The sequence below is a fragment of the Mesocricetus auratus genome, unplaced genomic scaffold (assembly GCF_017639785.1).
Source record: "Mesocricetus auratus isolate SY011 unplaced genomic scaffold, BCM_Maur_2.0 Super-Scaffold_100007, whole genome shotgun sequence".
Lineage (NCBI taxonomy): Eukaryota > Metazoa > Chordata > Mammalia > Rodentia > Cricetidae > Mesocricetus > Mesocricetus auratus.
Genome location: NW_024429191.1, coordinates 30747455 through 30766403, shown reverse-complemented (window position 1 = coordinate 30766403; position 18949 = coordinate 30747455). Strand labels below are relative to the sequence as shown.

The following is an 18949-nucleotide window of genomic DNA, read 5'->3' as shown; positions in this document are numbered from 1 at the left end:
GATGTGGTGGTACACACCTGCAATCCCAGCACTGCACAAACAGATGTGGTGATGCACACCTGCAATTCCAGCACTATACAAACAGATGTGGTGGTGTACACCTGCAATCCCAGCACTATAAAAACAGATGTGGTGGTGCACACCTGCAATCCCAACACCAACAAACAGATGTGGTAATGCACACCTGCAATCCCAGCAACATAAAAACAGATGTGGTAATGCACACCTGCAATCCAGCACTATACAAACAGATGTGGTAATGCAAACCTGCAATCCCAGCACTATACAAACAGATGTGGTGATGCACACCTGCAATCCCAGCACTATACAAACAGATGTGGTGATGCACACCTGCAATCCAGCACTATACAAACAGATGTGGTGGTGCACACCTGCAATCCCAGCAACATAAAAACAGATGTGGTGGTGCACACCTGTAATCCCAGCAATCAGGAGGTGGAGGGAATTCAAAGTCATTCTTGTCTACACAGTGATTTTAAGGCCAATCTTTGATATAGGAGACCCTAGCTCAAGGAAGTCTGATGGGGACAGTCTGGTCCCTCCTCCACAATGGCCACCACGCCCTTAGCTCTCTGAACTATCACTGCACTTGTGGCTTCAACCTCCAACACCTTTAACATCTTCCTGCACTGGACAGGATTCAAGTGGTCTCCAGGCTGCAGAGGGCTACTTCTAAGCAATGGGCAGACAATGGGCCAACTCAGACCCTTGAGTGTCACCAACAGCATGACATCATGCTCTGTTCCATTCAGCTGTGTTTCAAAGACAAGGTAAAAAAAGTGCTTAAGGGAATTGTGGGGCCAGGTGATTAGTGGAAAGGTCACTGAGGACCATCAGGGAACCTTGGTGTAAAAAGGGGTTTAAAGTCCTGCCTGCGGGTCGTCTACAAAGCCGTGGAAGGAACCTCAAGTTCAAGGGCTCCTGGGAGAATCCACAGCTGCCATCTCCATCTTTGAGTAGAAGGAATTCAAGGGGAATACACAAGCCACTTGTACGAGGGGTCTAAGCAGAAACAGCATCATTTTTAGCAGGGGAGGCGATGACAGGAAAGGGACCCTCTCAGGTTGTGCTTAATCCCAAATATTACCCCCACTGGAATGACAATGGTGCACAGACTCTTCCTCACCTCCTGCAGACCACAGTTTACCGTCCTTATCAGATGCCTACTGTGTGCCAAGGACTTCCACAGACATTTATGTCAGTTTATCTTTGAGACCAGCCGGTGTCATTCCTACCCGTGGTTATGATGAGGGGGTAGAGAGGTGAACCTGACACCATCCCTAAGCAACCTGGGCCCACAGTGGCTCAGGTGCCATTCACAGCCTGGCCCATCTTCACCCAAACCAGATTCCTTTCCCAGCTCTCACAAGGTATCATGACCTGCTTGTTCACAGCCCTGCCAGTGGAAGCCCCAGGCTGACTGGTGTTTACAAAGTCCGCATACAGCCAGCAGGGTGCTCTCCTTCGGTCTCAAGATGAACGATAGCTCCCATAACAATCACTGGTTTTGGGGCTCGCTCAGATAAGTTTGTACCATGCCTTACTCCCTTTCCTGGTGCCTTTTATTTCTCTTAATCCTCACACTTCAACTCTATATTAAAAATGTGCTTTGGGGCCAGCAATGAACAGAGGTGCTTTCTGCTAAGACTAACAACCTGCAGTTGATTCCCAAGACCTACAGTGTGGAAGGAGAGAACTGATTCCCACAGGGAGTCCTCTGGCCACCATGTGCGCCCTGCCCCTACACATAATGAACAAACAAAATGTAAACAAAACTAAAATTTAAAGATTAAAATGTCTTTTAATAAGCTCCATCTTTTTGTTCTCTTTTTTAATCACTGGGTGCATCTGCATTGAGAGGTTTCTTACTCGGCACTGTCCTGTCCCTGCTGTCTGGATTCCCATATCTGCCATGCACTCTGGGTGTTGTATATTTCCTCAGGTATCTTGCTTCTCTGAGTGCCTATATCTCTTCTAACACTTCTCTCTTTAAAAAAATATTACTTTATGTCCATGAGTGTTTTGACTACATATATGTCTGTGCAGCAAATGTATATAGTGTCTACAGAGGCCAGAAGAGGACATTAGATTCCCTGGGACTGCAGTTACAAATGGTTGTGAGCACATGTGGTTGCTGGGAATCGAACTCGGATCCTCTGGAAGATCAGCCAGTGCTCTTAACTGCTGAGCCATCTCTCCAGGCCCTAACTTCTCCGTTTGCCTGAATCTGCTTGGGTAGGGTTCTGCTGCTTGAAATCAGAACAGCTAACTTGTTCACCATCTTCTACGACTCTTCTCGCTATCCCTCTTCTAATGAAACCCTTGGCCTCCTCTTAGTACCCCACCCGTCTCTGTTCCCTGAGATGACAACATAGACCCCATGATGCTAGCATCGGCTTGGGGCTCCAGCAACATATCAGTGATGAAGTGAGGAAGTGGGGGGGGGGTTGTGAAGGCAGAGAGAGGCTGGGAGGGAAAAGAATCAGATCAAAATTAAGATTAAAAAATCCACAAACATTTCTGTATGCTTCTACCACAACCAATCTTGTTTGTGCAGTAGGAGGAACATATCTCAGTCCATCATGGCTGCTCCCTCATCCAAAACTGGAAGGTTGACTGAGTGCCCTGAGCCAACAGTGAGGGTTCAGGTGGCTCACCACGTGGGACATTCCGATCGCACCTCTCAGAGTCCATTGGGAGACATGGGAAGGAGAATGGGAGAGGCTCGGGAGATACGCGTGTGTGTGCAGAGGCGGCCTTAGCTCTGAGGGTGCTAGTTTTTTTGTCACTGTAATAAAATGTCAGGTAGAATAGATTTAAAGGAAGAAAGAGTTATCAGGGCTCACAGTCAGCAGTCATCTGGGGCCTGGAGTGAGACAAAAACATTGTGACAGGAGGCTGCTCACCCCATGGGAGCCAGGAAGCGAAGAACAATAGGAAGGTTCTGCAGTTCCAAATGTCCCCCTCGAGAACAACTCCCCCATGATGGCCTCACTTCCTTCTTAGAAGTTTTGCTTCCCACAGCACCACAGGCTGATGGCCAAGACTTTAGCATGTGGGCGTTAGGGGTACACTTCCAATCTGAGACACAGCAGGGTGCATCCACACAGGAGTGCCCAGGTTGAGGGAGCCCCCCCCCCCGCCCAGGCAGCTGGAAACAGGAACAGAATGAATGCACAGGCCGCAATGAGTGGCGAAGGGCAGGGTATACATTAGGGGAAGGCCATCTAACCTCGTTCTCCACAGGGATGACATTTCCACAGCAGAGAGTGACAAGGAGTCCAACCGGATGCGATTCACTGCTTAGGGACCCTGGGCAGCACCACAACAAATGCAAGTGATTGTCAATCACTGGCCCCTGGGGCAAACTCAGAATCAGCAGAGCCAACCTTTAGCCTGAGTGGCATCTCAGATCAGCAAGAGCAAAAATTGCCATGTGGTGAAAGCATGAACAGGGTCAGGATAAAGGCCAGGCACCAAGAAGGGGACTGACGGGCCTGCCGCAGGCCGTGTGCCCAGTCATGGCGTGCTCCACTCCTGGACAGTATGGAAATCCCAGGACAGTGCCAGGCACAGGAGCTTACTTATAGATTTTACTGCCTCTGTCAGACATGTCCCTGCCACTTCACAAATGGCATAAGCACATTTATAGAATGAGCTGAAGTCCCTGTGCACACTAGCTAGAGTGGAGCTGTCTTTCCTGTGGGCCCGCCCTGCCTTCCAGGTGGTCACGGCCCAGGGGGAGCAATGGGCAATGGAAGCAATGACTCCACCCCACCATCAACTCATAAGGTGCTGTGGTTGGGGGAGGTGGGGGGGCATGGAATCAGGAGCAGTTGATTCTGCTGAAGAAAAGAGGAAACATCTCAGGAAATGGGATCAAGCTGGGTCTTGAGGAATGGATCCAGATTCCTCAAGTAAAGAAAGGGGAGACACTTTTAAAAAAACTTTTTTTTAAGATTAAAAAAAAAGTATGTGAGTGTGCACACATTTGTGCACATGCCTGCATATGCCTATGGAGGCCAGAAGAGAGCGCAGTATCTCCTAGAGCTAGAGTTACATGCACCTGATGTAGGTGCTGGGAACCAAACATGGGTCCTCTGCAAGAGGATGGGCTCTTAGCTGCTGACTCATCCCTGTAGTCACCAAACTTCACCTTTAATGGATTCATCTAATATATCACCTAATGACAAAAGCAAGGTGTTCAGCACACGCACTGCCATTTCCCTCACTATTCAAAGTCCTCTCTGTTTTGAAATATGGACTAAGTTCTTGCCAATGACAATCACAGATTGTGCAAGACACTGCCAGAACTGATCCTTCCTGCCCAACTGCAACTAGGTATCCAGGGCCAATCTCTCCTCCATCCCTCTCTTCTTTTGTTAGGATCAGTCTTTTTCAGACACCCCATAGGAGTGAGACCTTGTGGTACTTGTCTTTCTGTGGCTGGGCTGTGTCTCTCAGTGACATCCTTCAATTGCATCCACGTTGCCACAGAAGACAGGATTCAATCCTTTTTTATGACCAAATAGGATTCCACTCTGTGCATACACTCCACCTTTCTACTCGTTCCCCCGTCTTTGGGTCACTCTTTAATTTTGGATATTGTGAGTAATATCACAAAGAACACAAAGAAATGGCATGCAGGTTCCAAGTGCATGGGATGGGGGAGAATTTTCACAAGACAGGATAACCTGAACCATGGTCTCCAGGGGGGACCAGGAAATAGACCGAGAAATCTGATGAGAAGGACCTTATTTGCACTTGACCCTAAAGATAGGAAGCCACAAAAACCTGTTAAACCAAAGACTGCCTCACCCACAGCCAGGGATGGGAGTCACACAAGGCCTTGGGGTCTGGCAGAGGTGAGGGTATCAGCGAGGAGGGCTCAGTGGCTATTTGGAGGACAGGGAAAAGGAACTGACTCACTGGAGAGAGTGAGAGACCAAGGAGGGCAGAACAGGAGGCGTGGAGTGAGGGCAAGTGGGAAGTGCATTGACTAATGTTAGCTGTGGACTTGCCTGGCCACAGCAGCCACAAACACAGGCATGCATTATTCTGAAGGGGTCTGGGAAGTTGTCGTTGGATGAGAGTAACATTTCAATTGATGGGCTTTAAGAGAATAGGTTACTCTCTGTAAGTTTGTGAGTATTCCATCAAATCATAAATTCATCAAAAACAAACAAACAAGAGAGAATGTTCCAGAACAATAACTTTGTGTTTCGCATATACCATCAGCACTTGGTTCTATAACACACAGTGTTTGGACTCAGGATAGAATATGAATTCTTGCTATCTCCAGCCTGAACGGGAACTGTAGATTCTGCTCTCCCCCATGGTCCAGACACATGGCCTACACACAGGCCTTCCTTGGCAGCTTCCTTACCACAGGGAGACTTTAAGGTAAATTCCTCCCCTCTTCCATTGCTTTAGTCTTCAGCAGTAACTCAATGCTCAACTTTATGATGATACCAGGGCCATGTGCATTAAAAAACAATCCATCAGAATTCCAATTTCAATTTAGCTGGGCATTGTGGTACACACCTTTAAGCCCAGCCCTCAGGAGGTAGAGACAGATGGATCTCGGAATTTTAGGTCAACGTGAGTGAATTCCAGACTAGCCAGAGCTACATAGTAAGATCCTGTCTCAAAATCAAACAAACAAATAAACAAAAAAACAAAAACGAAATCCACAAAATTTCAACTTAGCTTTGTGTAGTATGTTCCTCTCTTGAGGTGTGAGTAACTGCAGCAAACCATGTGGCAATGAGGGAACATGACCAGCTTTACCACTTTACCCTCAATGGTCTGGGTCACAAAGTCTATGACAGCCCAGGCTTTGCCATGTTTACCACTGGGCACTGCGAGCTCACCTCCTTCACTGGTATGTTTCCTCTGTTCATCATGCCGTGGACCGTGTTTTCAAGGGAGCAGTCAGTGCTCTGTAAGTAGATGCGTGGAAAGAAAATGGTGCCCTTTGTGTTTCTCCTGTGGGAACTCCCATCAAATCGTTTCTCCATTCTCCTCTGAAGCATCTAACTTTTCCTTCTTCTGTGGTGTGTGTGTGAGAGAGTGATGAGTGTGTGTGTGTAAGTGTGTGAGTGTGTGTGTGTGACAGTGTGTGTGTGTGTGTGTGAGAGAGAGAGTAGTGCTGGACATTCTTAGGCTGTCTACATGCTGTCAAGCACTTCATTATTGGACTGTATCCTCAGCTCTTTTAAATTTGTTGTATTTTTTAAAGGAGCGCTCATGAAGTTGCCCAGGCTACCTTTGAATTCACTCATTAGCCCAAGCTGGCCTTGAGTTTGCAATCCTCCTGATTCGGTGACCCAAGCTCCTTTCAAATTCCCATTAGATTTCTACAGAATTTAATAAAATAAATGGGCTCCCTCTTGTGGTCACTAGAAAACCTCTGAATCCCAAAGGTCAGACTCTAGTTACATTTCAAGGTCTTTATGGGGCTGGGTACATTCAATAATTAGTAGACTCAGAGTGGCTAGGCGACACCAGGAGAGAAGACTTCTAATTATCTTTTTCCACTCGTCAGTGAGTCTACAAATTGGTTTGTAAAGCCACGGCCCCAAACCAAGTGTCTCCTGAATAAATTCCTGTTTCTGGTCAGGACCTGCAGTTCCTGTCATCTCTGTCTGCTCCCCTCCCCATGTCAAGTTTGTGAGTCTGTCTACTCAGGTCCTGGTGCCTCTGCAGCTGTCACGGCCATCGGTATTCGTGGACCTCTCGCCAGGAAAGCCATTCCTAGATGTCTATCAGTGCTTTCCTACAGGCACCACTCTAGGCTCAAGGGATGCTATAGTGAGTGAACTGAGCCTACCCTGTGATCGACCCAGATCTGCAATCCAGTCTGTCTTCCTGCTGTTTCTAGGATTCCCTCCTTCCTAGAAGATAAACTCTGTCCAGACACCCTCCGTTGTGTGTCCCATGGCACACAGCCCTCAGCTCCCTAACCCCACAGCTGCAAAAAGAGTTCAGACCACTCCTCCATGCTCCTCTACTATATTCCTTGTGATGCCAGGTCTCAGGGACCTGTGTCCCCAAGCCAGTTAGTTTAACATGCCAACCGGTTTTTAAAAACCTATCTAGTTCCCTCCCACCTTCCCAAGGAAGTTCTCTGCTCTCCCAGAACCACCTGTCTGGATCGATCCTCTGGCCTGCAGCAATGTCTCCTTTTCATTTCTGTAGGACTCTTGTTTGTAGTACATGCTTTTACTCCATTTTTAGCTGTTTATGATTCTACAGCCTACAGCATCCTCTTCTGACAATGGTTTGCAGTCACTTCTAATAGTCTTAATGTGTCATCATAAGTAGGACTGGACATAAGAATGGGTAAATGAACAAATAAGTAAATGGACAGGTGTCTGTGCACAGAAGCGTATGGGAAATGAGATGAGATCATTCTCCAGAGACTTTCCTCACAACATGTGCACACACACCAGGGAAGAGAGTTTTGCTCAGGGCTGAAGTGCTTTTCTAGCATATATGAGGCCCTGGTTTCTATCCCCAGCACCGCTGGGCGGGAAAAGCTAAAGAATTCGAAGGCCTGCTCAGCATGCACAAGGCCCTGGATTCAATCCCAGGACAGAAAAAATAAATGAATAAAAATTAATACCAGGCATGGTTGCTCACCCCATAATGCCAACACTAGAGGTGCTGAGGCAGGAGGTTTGCAAAGTCAAGTTGAGCCTACATTACACTGGGAGGCCTTGTCTCAAAAAAAGAGAAAAGGGTTTAGTAAAACTCAGGGTGGGATACTCTACCAGTATGTATGATGCCCTATGTTTAATTTCTAGCACTGGAAAGGAAGAAAGAAAGAAAGAAGGAAAGAAAGAGAAAGAAAGAAGGAAAGGAAGGAAGGAGGTAGAAGAGAGAGAGAGACAGAGACAGAGAAAGAGAGAGAGAAGACACAAAGATCCCCTTGGCTCTGTCTACTGTGGTTAGATCTGCCTTTACAGGTCTCTCAATTTTTCTATAAATTCAAGTGAATTGGGATTTACCACTCCTGGGGGAACATACATATTTTCAAAAATTGCCAAATGAGCACAATTTCTTGCTTGAAGAACACAAGCTCCCTCCCCAAGCTCATTCCTACTCTACACCAACAGAGGGAAAACCCAAGCACCAGTGGCTTCACCACTGGTCATCGCATTCTCCATAAATGACAGCATAGTCATTTCCACACCGTGCTTGGTGTTTAAAGAGAATTGACTCTCTGCGAGGACTTCCACATGAGTGGGGAATTTCTGCCTCTGACGTATCTGTTTGTATTTTTCTGGAAACCGCTCTCCCCAAGCCCTGTGCAGTAAGTCCAGCATGCACCATCTGGAGGCCACACGCAGCATCCCTGAGATACCATCCAGCGATGCGCAAAGCCATAAAGAGACAATGACGAGGATTATCACTTCCCGGGAAAGTTCTAAGATCTCCCTGGGAAGGTAGAGTCCAACCAGAAACAATCCTGAAGGGGCAGAAGCGGCAGGCTGTGCTCAAGGTCTTCCGGATTCCAGTGATGTCTGATCGGATGGTTTCTAGCCACGTGATTTCTCTTACTCCTTGGTCACCCACATTGTCTCACCCGTATCCCAGAAGAATATGCTGGAATAGCCTGCCAAGCCTTTGTTCTTTCCTTCCAGGCATACCCAGCCAATCTCTAATTCTGTACCTTCTCCCCCTTCTCTGTCTCTGGCAGTCACTGGCTAACCACAATGATCTGAGTTCATGAAAACAACCAACAGCTCACTCTTGGGAGGTGGAGGAACCCTGTCCCCAGGTATTTATGCATTCTGTCCTGCCATGATCCCATGAGGTATGTACCAGTAGAAGCCCTGTTTTACAGATGGAAAGTTGAAGCAGACTCTGGACATGGCACACACCTGTAATACTAGAACTCAGAAGCAGAAGCAGAAAGATCAGGAGCTCAAAGCCAGCCTCTACTAGATAGCAAATTTAAAGCCAACCTGGGTTACAGGAGAGAGAATCTGTTTCAAAAACCATAAAACAAAATGTAAAAACCCCAAGCTCTGAGGTATGGGAGGGTAAATGTCCTATTTGAGGTCATGGAGTTGGAAATGATGGAAATCAAGCCAGGCAATGTGGATCTAGAGCCTGTATTGACACAATTCAGAGAGGGCAAATGAAGTCCTTGGGTGCTTGAGTGGAGGCAATCTTTGGTCAAAACCAGAATCTGCCTACTGTCACTCTAAAAGTTATCTGGCTAGCTGTCCCTGGAGCATGTATGAAGATCACCTCGGTTTGCATTTGCCTAGCTGCATGCATTTTTCTTTTGTCCTGGGAGCAGAAGCCCAGTTTTCCTTGGGGGTAGCTACTCTCTCTCATACCATGTCTCTAGTAGTCAAGACTCCCTCCTAGCTGCATGTGTGTGTGCACATGTGTATGCATATGCATGTGTGAACCTGTGTACATTTGTGTATACCTGTGTATACATGTGCATTATGTGCCTGAGTATGTATGTACAGACATGTAAATATATGTTCACCTGTCTGCATGCACGTATATGTGTATGAATGTGCATGTATGTATTTGTGTGTTCATGATATTTGTGTACATACATAGTTCCAAATCTCATCCTAAGAGACCTTCATGGCCTCATGTCACCCTAAGTACTTATCTCTAAATATAATTGCATTCTAAGGCACAGAGAAGGGTTAGGATTTCATCAAATATGAATGAGAAGTAGTCACAGCTCAGTCCAAAGCACCTCACAATCTCCAGTTACGGGGCTGGAGAGGGAGAAGAGCGCTTGTTTGTGTGAGAAGCTGAACAGGAACCTAACTGCAGCTATTGGTGAGCACCCTGAGGAAAGGCAGCCTGAGAAGATAGAGACAGAAGCAGAGCGACGGGGCTAGCCCCTGAGCCAGGCACACCCAGAACCAGACCCATTTCTGGACCCTTCACTTTAGCGATGGGATCTGATGTATTTGCATCATTGGAATAGTCACAGGGGATAGTCAGAATCCATTCATGTTCTCGTGCCCAAAGAGCAGTGAACAAACCAAAGTGGGTCCTATTTCCAGGACTGCAGGGTGGGCCATGAAAAGTCAAGATTCGAATCCAGGCTTCTCAGGCTCTAAGGTGCTGGCCCTGAGCCATCCCATGAAAAGAACACTGTGTCATGACTATTGATAGCCCAGGGCAGGCCCAGTCTCACAGAGTACACCTCACTGTCAACCTGGCTGGCTTCTCCACAAACAGAAGGTATCTGTCCCAACCCTGCCCAGGTGCAGCAAGCAACTCCTGACTCAGGAGAAGCTTCAAAACTAAGCCAAGAAGTCAGAGAACAAGATGACACAGGCCTTCCTCCCTCCATAACAGGACAGATGCAGCTTGGTCTACATTATTAGCTTTATAGACTCTGTAAGGATGTAGGATGAGAAACGGGCTGAGTACATCTCAGGACACCTCAGTGTTGTCCTGCTTGGTCAACCAAAACCAAGGCAGCACCAGCTCTCTGATATGTATAGATTGAAATCCAAGCGAAACCACCGACCCCAGAAAGCATGATCCAGTGGTACCACAAAAACCAGAGAAGTGCTTACTGGCACACAGACATGCCTGACACATGGTAACTGGGTCTATCTATCTATCTATCTATCTATCTATCTATCTATCTATCTATCTATCTATCTACCTACCTATCTATCTATCTCCTATCATGTGTGTGTGTGTGTGTGTGTGTGCACAAAGTCTCATGTAGCCCAAATTGGCCTTGAACTCACTATGTAGCAATGGATGATTTTGAACTCCTGATCTTTCTGTCTGTCTCTTGAGAGCTTGGATTACAGGTGTGCACCACCATGTGTGGCTCGTTTACAACTTTTACCATAGTGTAAAAATTACGCCCATACAACCATACTGTTTTTCACTCTCAAAACAGTACTTGATAAATCCCAGGGTATTCTCTACTTCATCATGGAATAGGTTTTTTGTTCTAGGATTTTGCCCAACTTCAAACACACATATGTGTCCTGAGCACACCTAAGCCTGGCTAAGGTATGATGTTCAGAGGATAATTATATTAGGCCCATTTCTTAGAATATTTCCAACTTTATTAGGGTTTATTAGGAAGTAGCAGAATCATAAGTTAAGGAACATCTGTATATGTAAATGACCCCTGCAGCAGGGTCTCTAATGCTGCAGCTACCAGCCATAATGGTGATTTAAATGAAAATTAGTCAAAATAAAATAAAATTTAGAATTCAGGTCCTCAGCTGCACAAGTCATGTCTCAAGAGGACCCACGTTTGTTCCCAGCCCCCACATCAGGCAGCTGACAACCACCCATAACTCCATCACCAGGGGATCTGGTACTCCCATATGGCCTCTACAGGTACCTGCACTCATGTGCACCACCCTCATAAATAAATAATAAAATTACATATTATTAAAGTCACGTGTGGTTTGTCACAGCTTCACTATCAGACAATGCAAACATACAGCATCGCAGATGTTCCACAGGGCCAGACTTCTCTAGAAGGACTGTGTTAGTGTCTTTGCTATTGCTGTGATAAACCATGCTGACAAAAACATCTTGGGGGAGAAAGAGTTCATTGTGGCTCACAGATCCAGAAGGCTAGAGCCACTTGTGCCTGGGAAGCATGACAACAGGCATGAAAAGCTTGATAGCAAGAACACAAAACTGGCTGATCAGATCCAGGCTGTATTCAAGAAACAGACAGCCAAGAGTAGCTGGGGTCAGACTCTAAAACCTCAAGGCCCACTTCTAGTGATATACTTCCTCCAGCAAGGCTCCACAAAGGGTCCACAACCATCCCAAATAGCACCACCTGCTGGGAAGCAGATGTTTAAACATATGAGCCTGTGGGGGACACTTCATATCCTAATCACAAGGACATACCGCAACCTAATGAAGGGAGGGGGTCTGAAATGGGGAGGGGATCTGGGTGTGTGTGAGAGGACTGTACTACAACATAACCTTTTGCAGTGCTCCAAGTCTGCTGTCTGTCTGTCTGTCTGTCTGTCTGTCTGTCTGTCTGTCTGTCTATCTATCTATCTATCTATCTATCTATCTATCTGTTTTTCAAGACAGGGTTTCTCTGTGTAGTCCTGACTGCCCTGGAACTCACTCTGTAGACCAGGCTGGCTTTGAACTCACAGAGATCTTCCCACCTCTGCCTCCTGAGTGCTGGGATGAAAGGTGTGTACCACCACTGCCCAGCATGTCATGTTTTACACCCCATTCAAAAAAATACCCATTTTAAAACTTCAACTACATTTCAAAACACTTGGCTATGTAAAGTAAGAAGAGAAGATACCGACACACCTAAAAGTGCAGACAGCCATCAGGTACCTAACGGCACAGGCTCACTGTGTGATGGATGAGCAGGTGGGCACCAAAGTTCAACAATAGGACCTGTTGCCTGAGGACTGCCCACACAGGGTTACTGACATGCACCTCCATGCTTGGTTTCTTTGGGGTGGTTATTGCTCCCATCTGTTTTCATCCCTAGGGCTGTAGCAGCAACATTTGCCACAAATCAGGTGTATAAAAAGAACAAACGACCCCTCCTGGCTCGGGAAGCCAGAAGTTCTGGTTGTTTACAGGATGGCTCCTTCTGAAAGCCTCGAGGACAATTAGTGTTTCCTGGTTTGCTGTCACACCACTCCCATCTTGGTTGCACTGACACGTGGTCTTTTACTATGCATCCCTGTGTCTCGTGTCTTTCCCTCTAGTCTCTTCTAAGGGCAGCAGGGCCCTGAATAGGACCCACCCTTACCATGGAAAATCTTGCTGCAAGATGCTAATCTTAATTATTACATACTCCCATCTCTGAGATTTTACTTTCTGCATTTTCAACTGCCCACTGTCAACCAAGATCTAGAAACTTTAAATGGAAAATTCCAGAAATAAGTAATTCAGGAATGTTAAACTACATAGCACCCTGAGTGGCAAGATGAAGACTCCCATAATCCTGCTCCTTCTCACCACATTGGTTGTCTTGGCACCTCAGTGCTGGTGCTCACGTGACCCTTATTTTAGTTTTGGTCTCACGGTGCAAGAGCATTGAGCTGACGATCTGGACATTCCAAGGAAAGCTACAAAGTGCTTCCTTTAGATAAAAAGAAGAGTATGATAAGACATTTTGAGAGAGAAAGAGCCTATTCCTATACCCTCTATTACAATATATCTATTGTATTTAATAGCAGTTGTTTATCTCTCACTATATCTAATCTATAAGTCAAACTTTACCATAGGTATGTGTCTTAGTTAGGATTACTATTGCTGTGATGAAACACCATGACCAAAGAAACTTGGGGAGGAAAGGGTTTATTGGGCATACGCTTTCATGGCACTGTTCATCACTGAAGGAAGTCAGGACAGGAACGCAAACAGTGCTGGATCCTGGAGGCAGGGGTTGATGACAAGCTATGGAAAGGCGCTGCTTACTGGCTTGCTTAGCCCATCTTCTTACATAACTCAGGACTACCAGCCCTGGTTTGGCATCACCCACAATGGGCTGAGCCCTCTCCATCAATCATTAATTAAGAAAATGTTTTGCAACTGTATCTTATGGAGGCATTTTCTTAATTAAGGTTTCCTCCTTTCAGATAACTCTTATGTCAAATTGACATAAGACTATCCAGCATAGCATGTATGTGTAGAAAAAAACGTACATTTATGTATATGCAATTATATAAATTCACTATATGTTGAAGTGCATATATATCATACACATAAACGGGATTTGATACTATTCAAAGCTTCAGGCATCCACTAGGGGTCTTGAAGAGCATCCTCTACCAGATAAGGCGTTGCTGATCACTGAAAAAACCCTATTTTCAAATAAAGTCTCATTCCTAAGAACCAGACACTAGGATTTAAATATCTCTTTGAGGAAACTAGTCAGATACACTGTATCATTTTGTAGATGAAGTGACAGATGTACTGTATCATTTTTGTAGATGAGGTGAAGGTTCAAGGGCCCTTCACCCACCAGAAGCCACAGAGCCTATTCCCACAATAGATCTGGACATAAGGGATGGGCCGTCTTCCTGCCTGAAGCCCACCATGCCGCTTGGCGCCTGCACAGCCAGCTCACAACAGACAATGCTCACAACAGACAATGCTCACAACAGGCAACACACACGTGCTGCCCTTCTCCCGCCCTGCTTATCTGCCTTCCCTCTGTAGGATCTGACAAAAGGTTACACTGTTTCCCTGGGCCGTGGGAAGGAGCTGGGTGGTGACCTGCCTGTGTCCCAGATCAGATGGGGACCCCAGACACAGAGGGCCCTCTGAGCCTCCAGCGCCTTTGGGGCTCTTTGATCAGCACTTTGAAGAGAGGGAACAAACTCAGGCCCCTGGAGTTATAGTGAAGGACTTTTCTAGTCTTGGGCAGCGCATGCCAGACCACGTGGGCTTTGTGCTGATGAACGACTTGAAAGTGAGAACTTGGACTGGGGGTGACAAGATGTGGACACAGGCAGGCAGTGTGTCCCAGTGAGATGACACTGCTGTACCCCTAGAGTCGCACTGGCTGCGGCATCGCATCCAGGTGCCCTCAGGACAGCTGAAGCATGGCACTTGAGAGTGGGGTGCCCACTCACTGCTTCCTCCTCCTCTCTCCGTCCCTCTCCCCTATTTGAGACGTGTGAAGATTCTGTTAGCAAGCACGGCAGGCAACAGTCTCATTGTAGGCCACACCTACAAACACCAATAATCAAACTTTCATCCTAGGATTTCTTATTCCACTCTATAATAGTTTAGAAATCCAACATTCTGCTTTGCCAAGTGTGAAACTATATCTCACGAATGGCTGTGCCTCCCAGTTTAAAAACACACTTATAGGGGCTGCAGAGATGCTCGGTGGTTGTGAGTGCTTGCTATTCTCCCAGAGGACCAGAGTTTGGTTCCAAGCACCCCTCAGGTGGCCTACAACCACCTATAATTCTACCCCCAGGGGATCTATTAACCTCTTCTGGCTCTGTGTGTGCACGCGCATGTGTGCGCACGCGTACACACACAAATGAAAACAAAATCTTAAAAACACCCCACACTTATTCACATAAATCACACAAATGTAAAAGGGTCTCTTGGTATCCATGGGAGAGTACTTCAATGAACCTGTCTATCTCCCTACAGGGTGCTTAAGTTATTTATATAAAACAGCATTGCATTTACATATACATTTGTATTATATTTCCATATACATTGTATTTGCATAGGCTATATACCTCTTCATGTACATTTAAATCATCTCAAGATGACCTATAATATATAAGCAGCTGCTATAGTATAGTTGTTAGGAAATGATGACAGGATATTTTTAACACCCCTACTTGGCTTAATCACAGGATAATTCAGAGAGCAGAGCCCATGGAGATGAACTACACCCAACATAACACTTGAAAAGAGGGAAGGAAGAAAAGAAAGATAACCTCATTCTACACATTTACATTTTATAGATCATCCGAAAATTCATTTGTAGGTCTAAATTTCCCCCATTTAAGTATAATGTCTGAATTTGACCCATGGATGTTGTCACTACTGACCACATCATTTTTCCTTTTCAGAACCTCAGTGTCAACTGTGAAATCTTCCACTGTGTCCAGAGACAGAACTTCCCATCAGATCCACCTTTGCAGAGGTAGTCCCTAACCCGAGACACTGATGCTTTTTGAGTACCTTGGAGTAAACTGCTCTGTACCAGTTGCAAAAGCTGCTGCTTAGGACTGGGAAGAAGGCTCAGTCGATGGTGTGCCAACCATACAAACATAGGACCCGAGTTCAGGTGCCATGCTAAAAGCTGGTGGGTTAGCACTCACTGTCATCCCAGTGCTGGGAGGCAGACACAAGTGGGTCCCGGAGCTCCTGGTCAGCTAGCATAGCTTCAAGTTCAGTGAGAGACCCTGTCTCAAAAAATCAGGTGGGCAGTGTCTGAAGAATTCACCCAGCACCAACCTCTGACCTCCACATACATGTGCACATACACATGAACATATATGTACACACACACAAACAAAACCCTTCCTGCATGAGATATATTGCCACTAGCCTCTCCCTCCCCGTGTCACATAGCATCCTATGCAAGACTCAGCCTAACCTTGAACTCCACACAAAACTCTTGGCCATAGTCACACAGTGCTCCATGTTCTCCTTCCCACCCAAGCATCTGGATTTGAGTCATATGATTGGGGCGCTCAGAAACCCAGGTTTTATCCATGGCCCTCCTAGTCCACACCAGCAAAACAGAGACTTGATTACCCAAATGCCCCAGACTGACTTTTCTGGTCCCTTCCTCTTCCAATACCCAAAGTAACAACAACAAAAACAAATTGCAGGTTCACCAGTTGTTCCCTCCCTGCGCCAATCAGAGCTCGGCTCACAGCCGTCGTGAAGGGAGGGTGTCTCCTCCATTTCATACCATGCACTCATTCAGAGGGCTGGTACTTTCCCACCACAAAGCCCTTATTTGAAGCCAGTTTTAATACTTCCTGAGAGCTCCAGCCAATGTGGCTGGAGTTTTTGACAAACCAGCTCCGGAGGAAGCCAAGAAGGAAACATTCCAAGATGGTCCCCAGAGGACCACAGCCTGGAGCACCAGACCCTCCTCTCGGTTGAGGGTGACCTGAACATTTAATAACCACGTGGCAGGGAGGAGATGCGCCAGGCCTCCAGATGTCAGGAGCTAGCAAGGAACAAACTGTCACTTACCTGGGGGACAGATGCACTCGGAGGGGGCTTCCCGAACTGTCCGGAGCTTGGCGACTCCATCCAGCTTCTGAACCAAGAAGACAAAAGTTGGGAGAAAAGATCAGTTGCAGAACAGAGAAGTGGAAAACTCCACAACAGTGCCGAATGATCTACAGTGGCAGTGGTATTTCCCAAAACGCTTCTTAAAAGGTCATTAAATTCTACAGGCAGTTTTCTAATTGAACAATTCTGAATATTACTGATGATGCCTCAGTAGAAGGCGTCAGATTTCTGCCGGGCTGCACGTTCAAGCACAATAGAAAAAGCAACAGAGGTGGCTTCCTGCCAGGCAAGGGAAGCTGAAAGGAGGGCATACGGGAGAGGCTTTGGTGGTTAAATCTGGCCCTGGCAGCAGCTCTCTGGGTGCCCAAGAGCTGTCTTCTCCTCACCCAGGAGTCTCCACAGAACCTCTCTCCTGCAGTCTCGGGGCCCCCGGCCTAATTCACTATGACATTTTCCTTTCTTCCTTCCCAGGGGATCCCTGGCCTAGATAATTTGGTTCAGCAGAATTTAACAAAAGTCTCCATGCATGCCCAGCCCTGTGCTGGACTTGGGAGAGAAGAAAAGGAACTCCACAGGGATGGCATGCTCCTGTGGTAACTCACAGAGACAGCTCTGGTGTGCCCGCGGCCTGGTTTGAACTCCTGGCAAATCTTTGGTTGCTGGGAATTGAATCCAGAACCTCCTGCCGGCTAAGCACATGCTGCATCACTGAGCTACCCAGCCATAGGGCAACTTCTGAGGCTGGAATTAGAGTCATCCTAAGTGAGGAGATGTGAGCTTGGAAGAAGCCAGACTTAGAGAAAAGGGACTGGCCCACCATCTCATCAGATGAGCCAGGGCTCAAGTCCTAAAAGGATACAGAGGGCATTAACTCTTCTTTTGGGGCGTGGGGTGGGGGAGGTTAGTCAGGAACCCTAAAAGCCAACAAAGCAAAAGTTGTAATCTGCTAACTTGAGTTGTATGGTGCATTTACCAGACAGAGTTAGTACTTGTGCTTCAGGTTTAAACAGAGATGTAAATTAAGGAGCTGGAGAGATGGCTCAGTGCTTATGAGCACTTGCTGCTCTTACAGAGGACTCACATCAGGCAGCTCACAACCACCTGGAACTCCTGCTCCAGGGGACCTGATGCCCTCTTCAGGCCTCACAGACACCCATGTTTATCTTTGGTGCACACACCAAACAACACATGCACATACCAAAAATAAATTTTTTTTCCAAGATAGAGTTTCTCTGTGTAGCTTTGTAGACCAAGCTGGCCTGGAACTCACAGAGATCTGCCTGTCTCTGCCTCCTGAGTACTGGGATTAAAGTTGTGCCCCACCATTACCCAGCTCTGAGAGGTAATTTTTAAGCACTGTTCTACAGGAAGTATAAGGGGAACAAGGATGGGGGTGAGTTTCTCTGCTTGGTCAAATAAAATGAATCTTCTGAGCCTTCTCCTGGGTTCATTTGTGCTTCCTTGTAAAATCCAGTGCTAGCCATGAGTCCCGCTAAGTCAGCTTAGCAGCCCCAACCCCAGCCTTGGTATCTGACTATTCCAGAGCCCTGTGAGGTTCCTCACATTCCATCAGCTTCCAGGTGGTGTCTGTGCACCCTGGCCTGTCTTCAGCAAAAGTCCTGCTCCCATGTGGTGAGTTTGGCCACTTGTTCTACTGGCTGCTCACCCTGGTCCTTGGCTATAAAACCCCTTCCTATGCTTTGTTTAGAATTGCTGCTGCCATTCAGTGCTTTAACAAGGATCCCCTGTGTATGCGTGTGTGTTCCTGTGTGTGCTGCACACATGTATAGAAACAAGAGGACAACATCAGGTATTGTCTCCTAAACTCTCTCACTGAAGCAGAAGCTCCATGTTTTGGTGAGACCAGCTGACTGGGGAGCCTCAGGGACCTCCCCACTCGGTGCTGAGGTTAGAGGTGTGGGTGGCCACCCTAGACTCCTTTGCATGGGTGATAGAGATCCAGCCTCTGTTCCCATGCTTTCATAGCAGGCTCTTCACCCAGTGGGCCATCTCTCCAGCCCCAAACCTTTCTTCTCTAACAGTACCAAGTTGGGGTTTCACAGGACATCCGACCCCAGTCAACCCCAAGGTGCCTCTGGCTAGGGCAGCCCAAGACCAACAGTCAGAGTCTAAAGCCTGTTAGGCACACTCTCGGTGGTCTGGAAGCTATCCTCAAAGC

General features: G+C 46.8%; 1 protein-coding gene across 2 annotated transcripts in view; it reads right to left on the bottom strand.

The window, feature by feature from the left end:
* Positions 1-18949, bottom strand: part of Col23a1 (collagen type XXIII alpha 1 chain) — a 276998-nt gene that overhangs the window by 232831 nt on the left and 25218 nt on the right. For both annotated transcript variants that reach the window (XM_040748557.1, XM_040748558.1), the window contains exon 2: positions 16729-16795. In XM_040748557.1, the coding sequence (XP_040604491.1) occupies positions 16729-16795 (67 nt within the window). The remainder of the gene's footprint in view (positions 1-16728; positions 16796-18949) is intronic.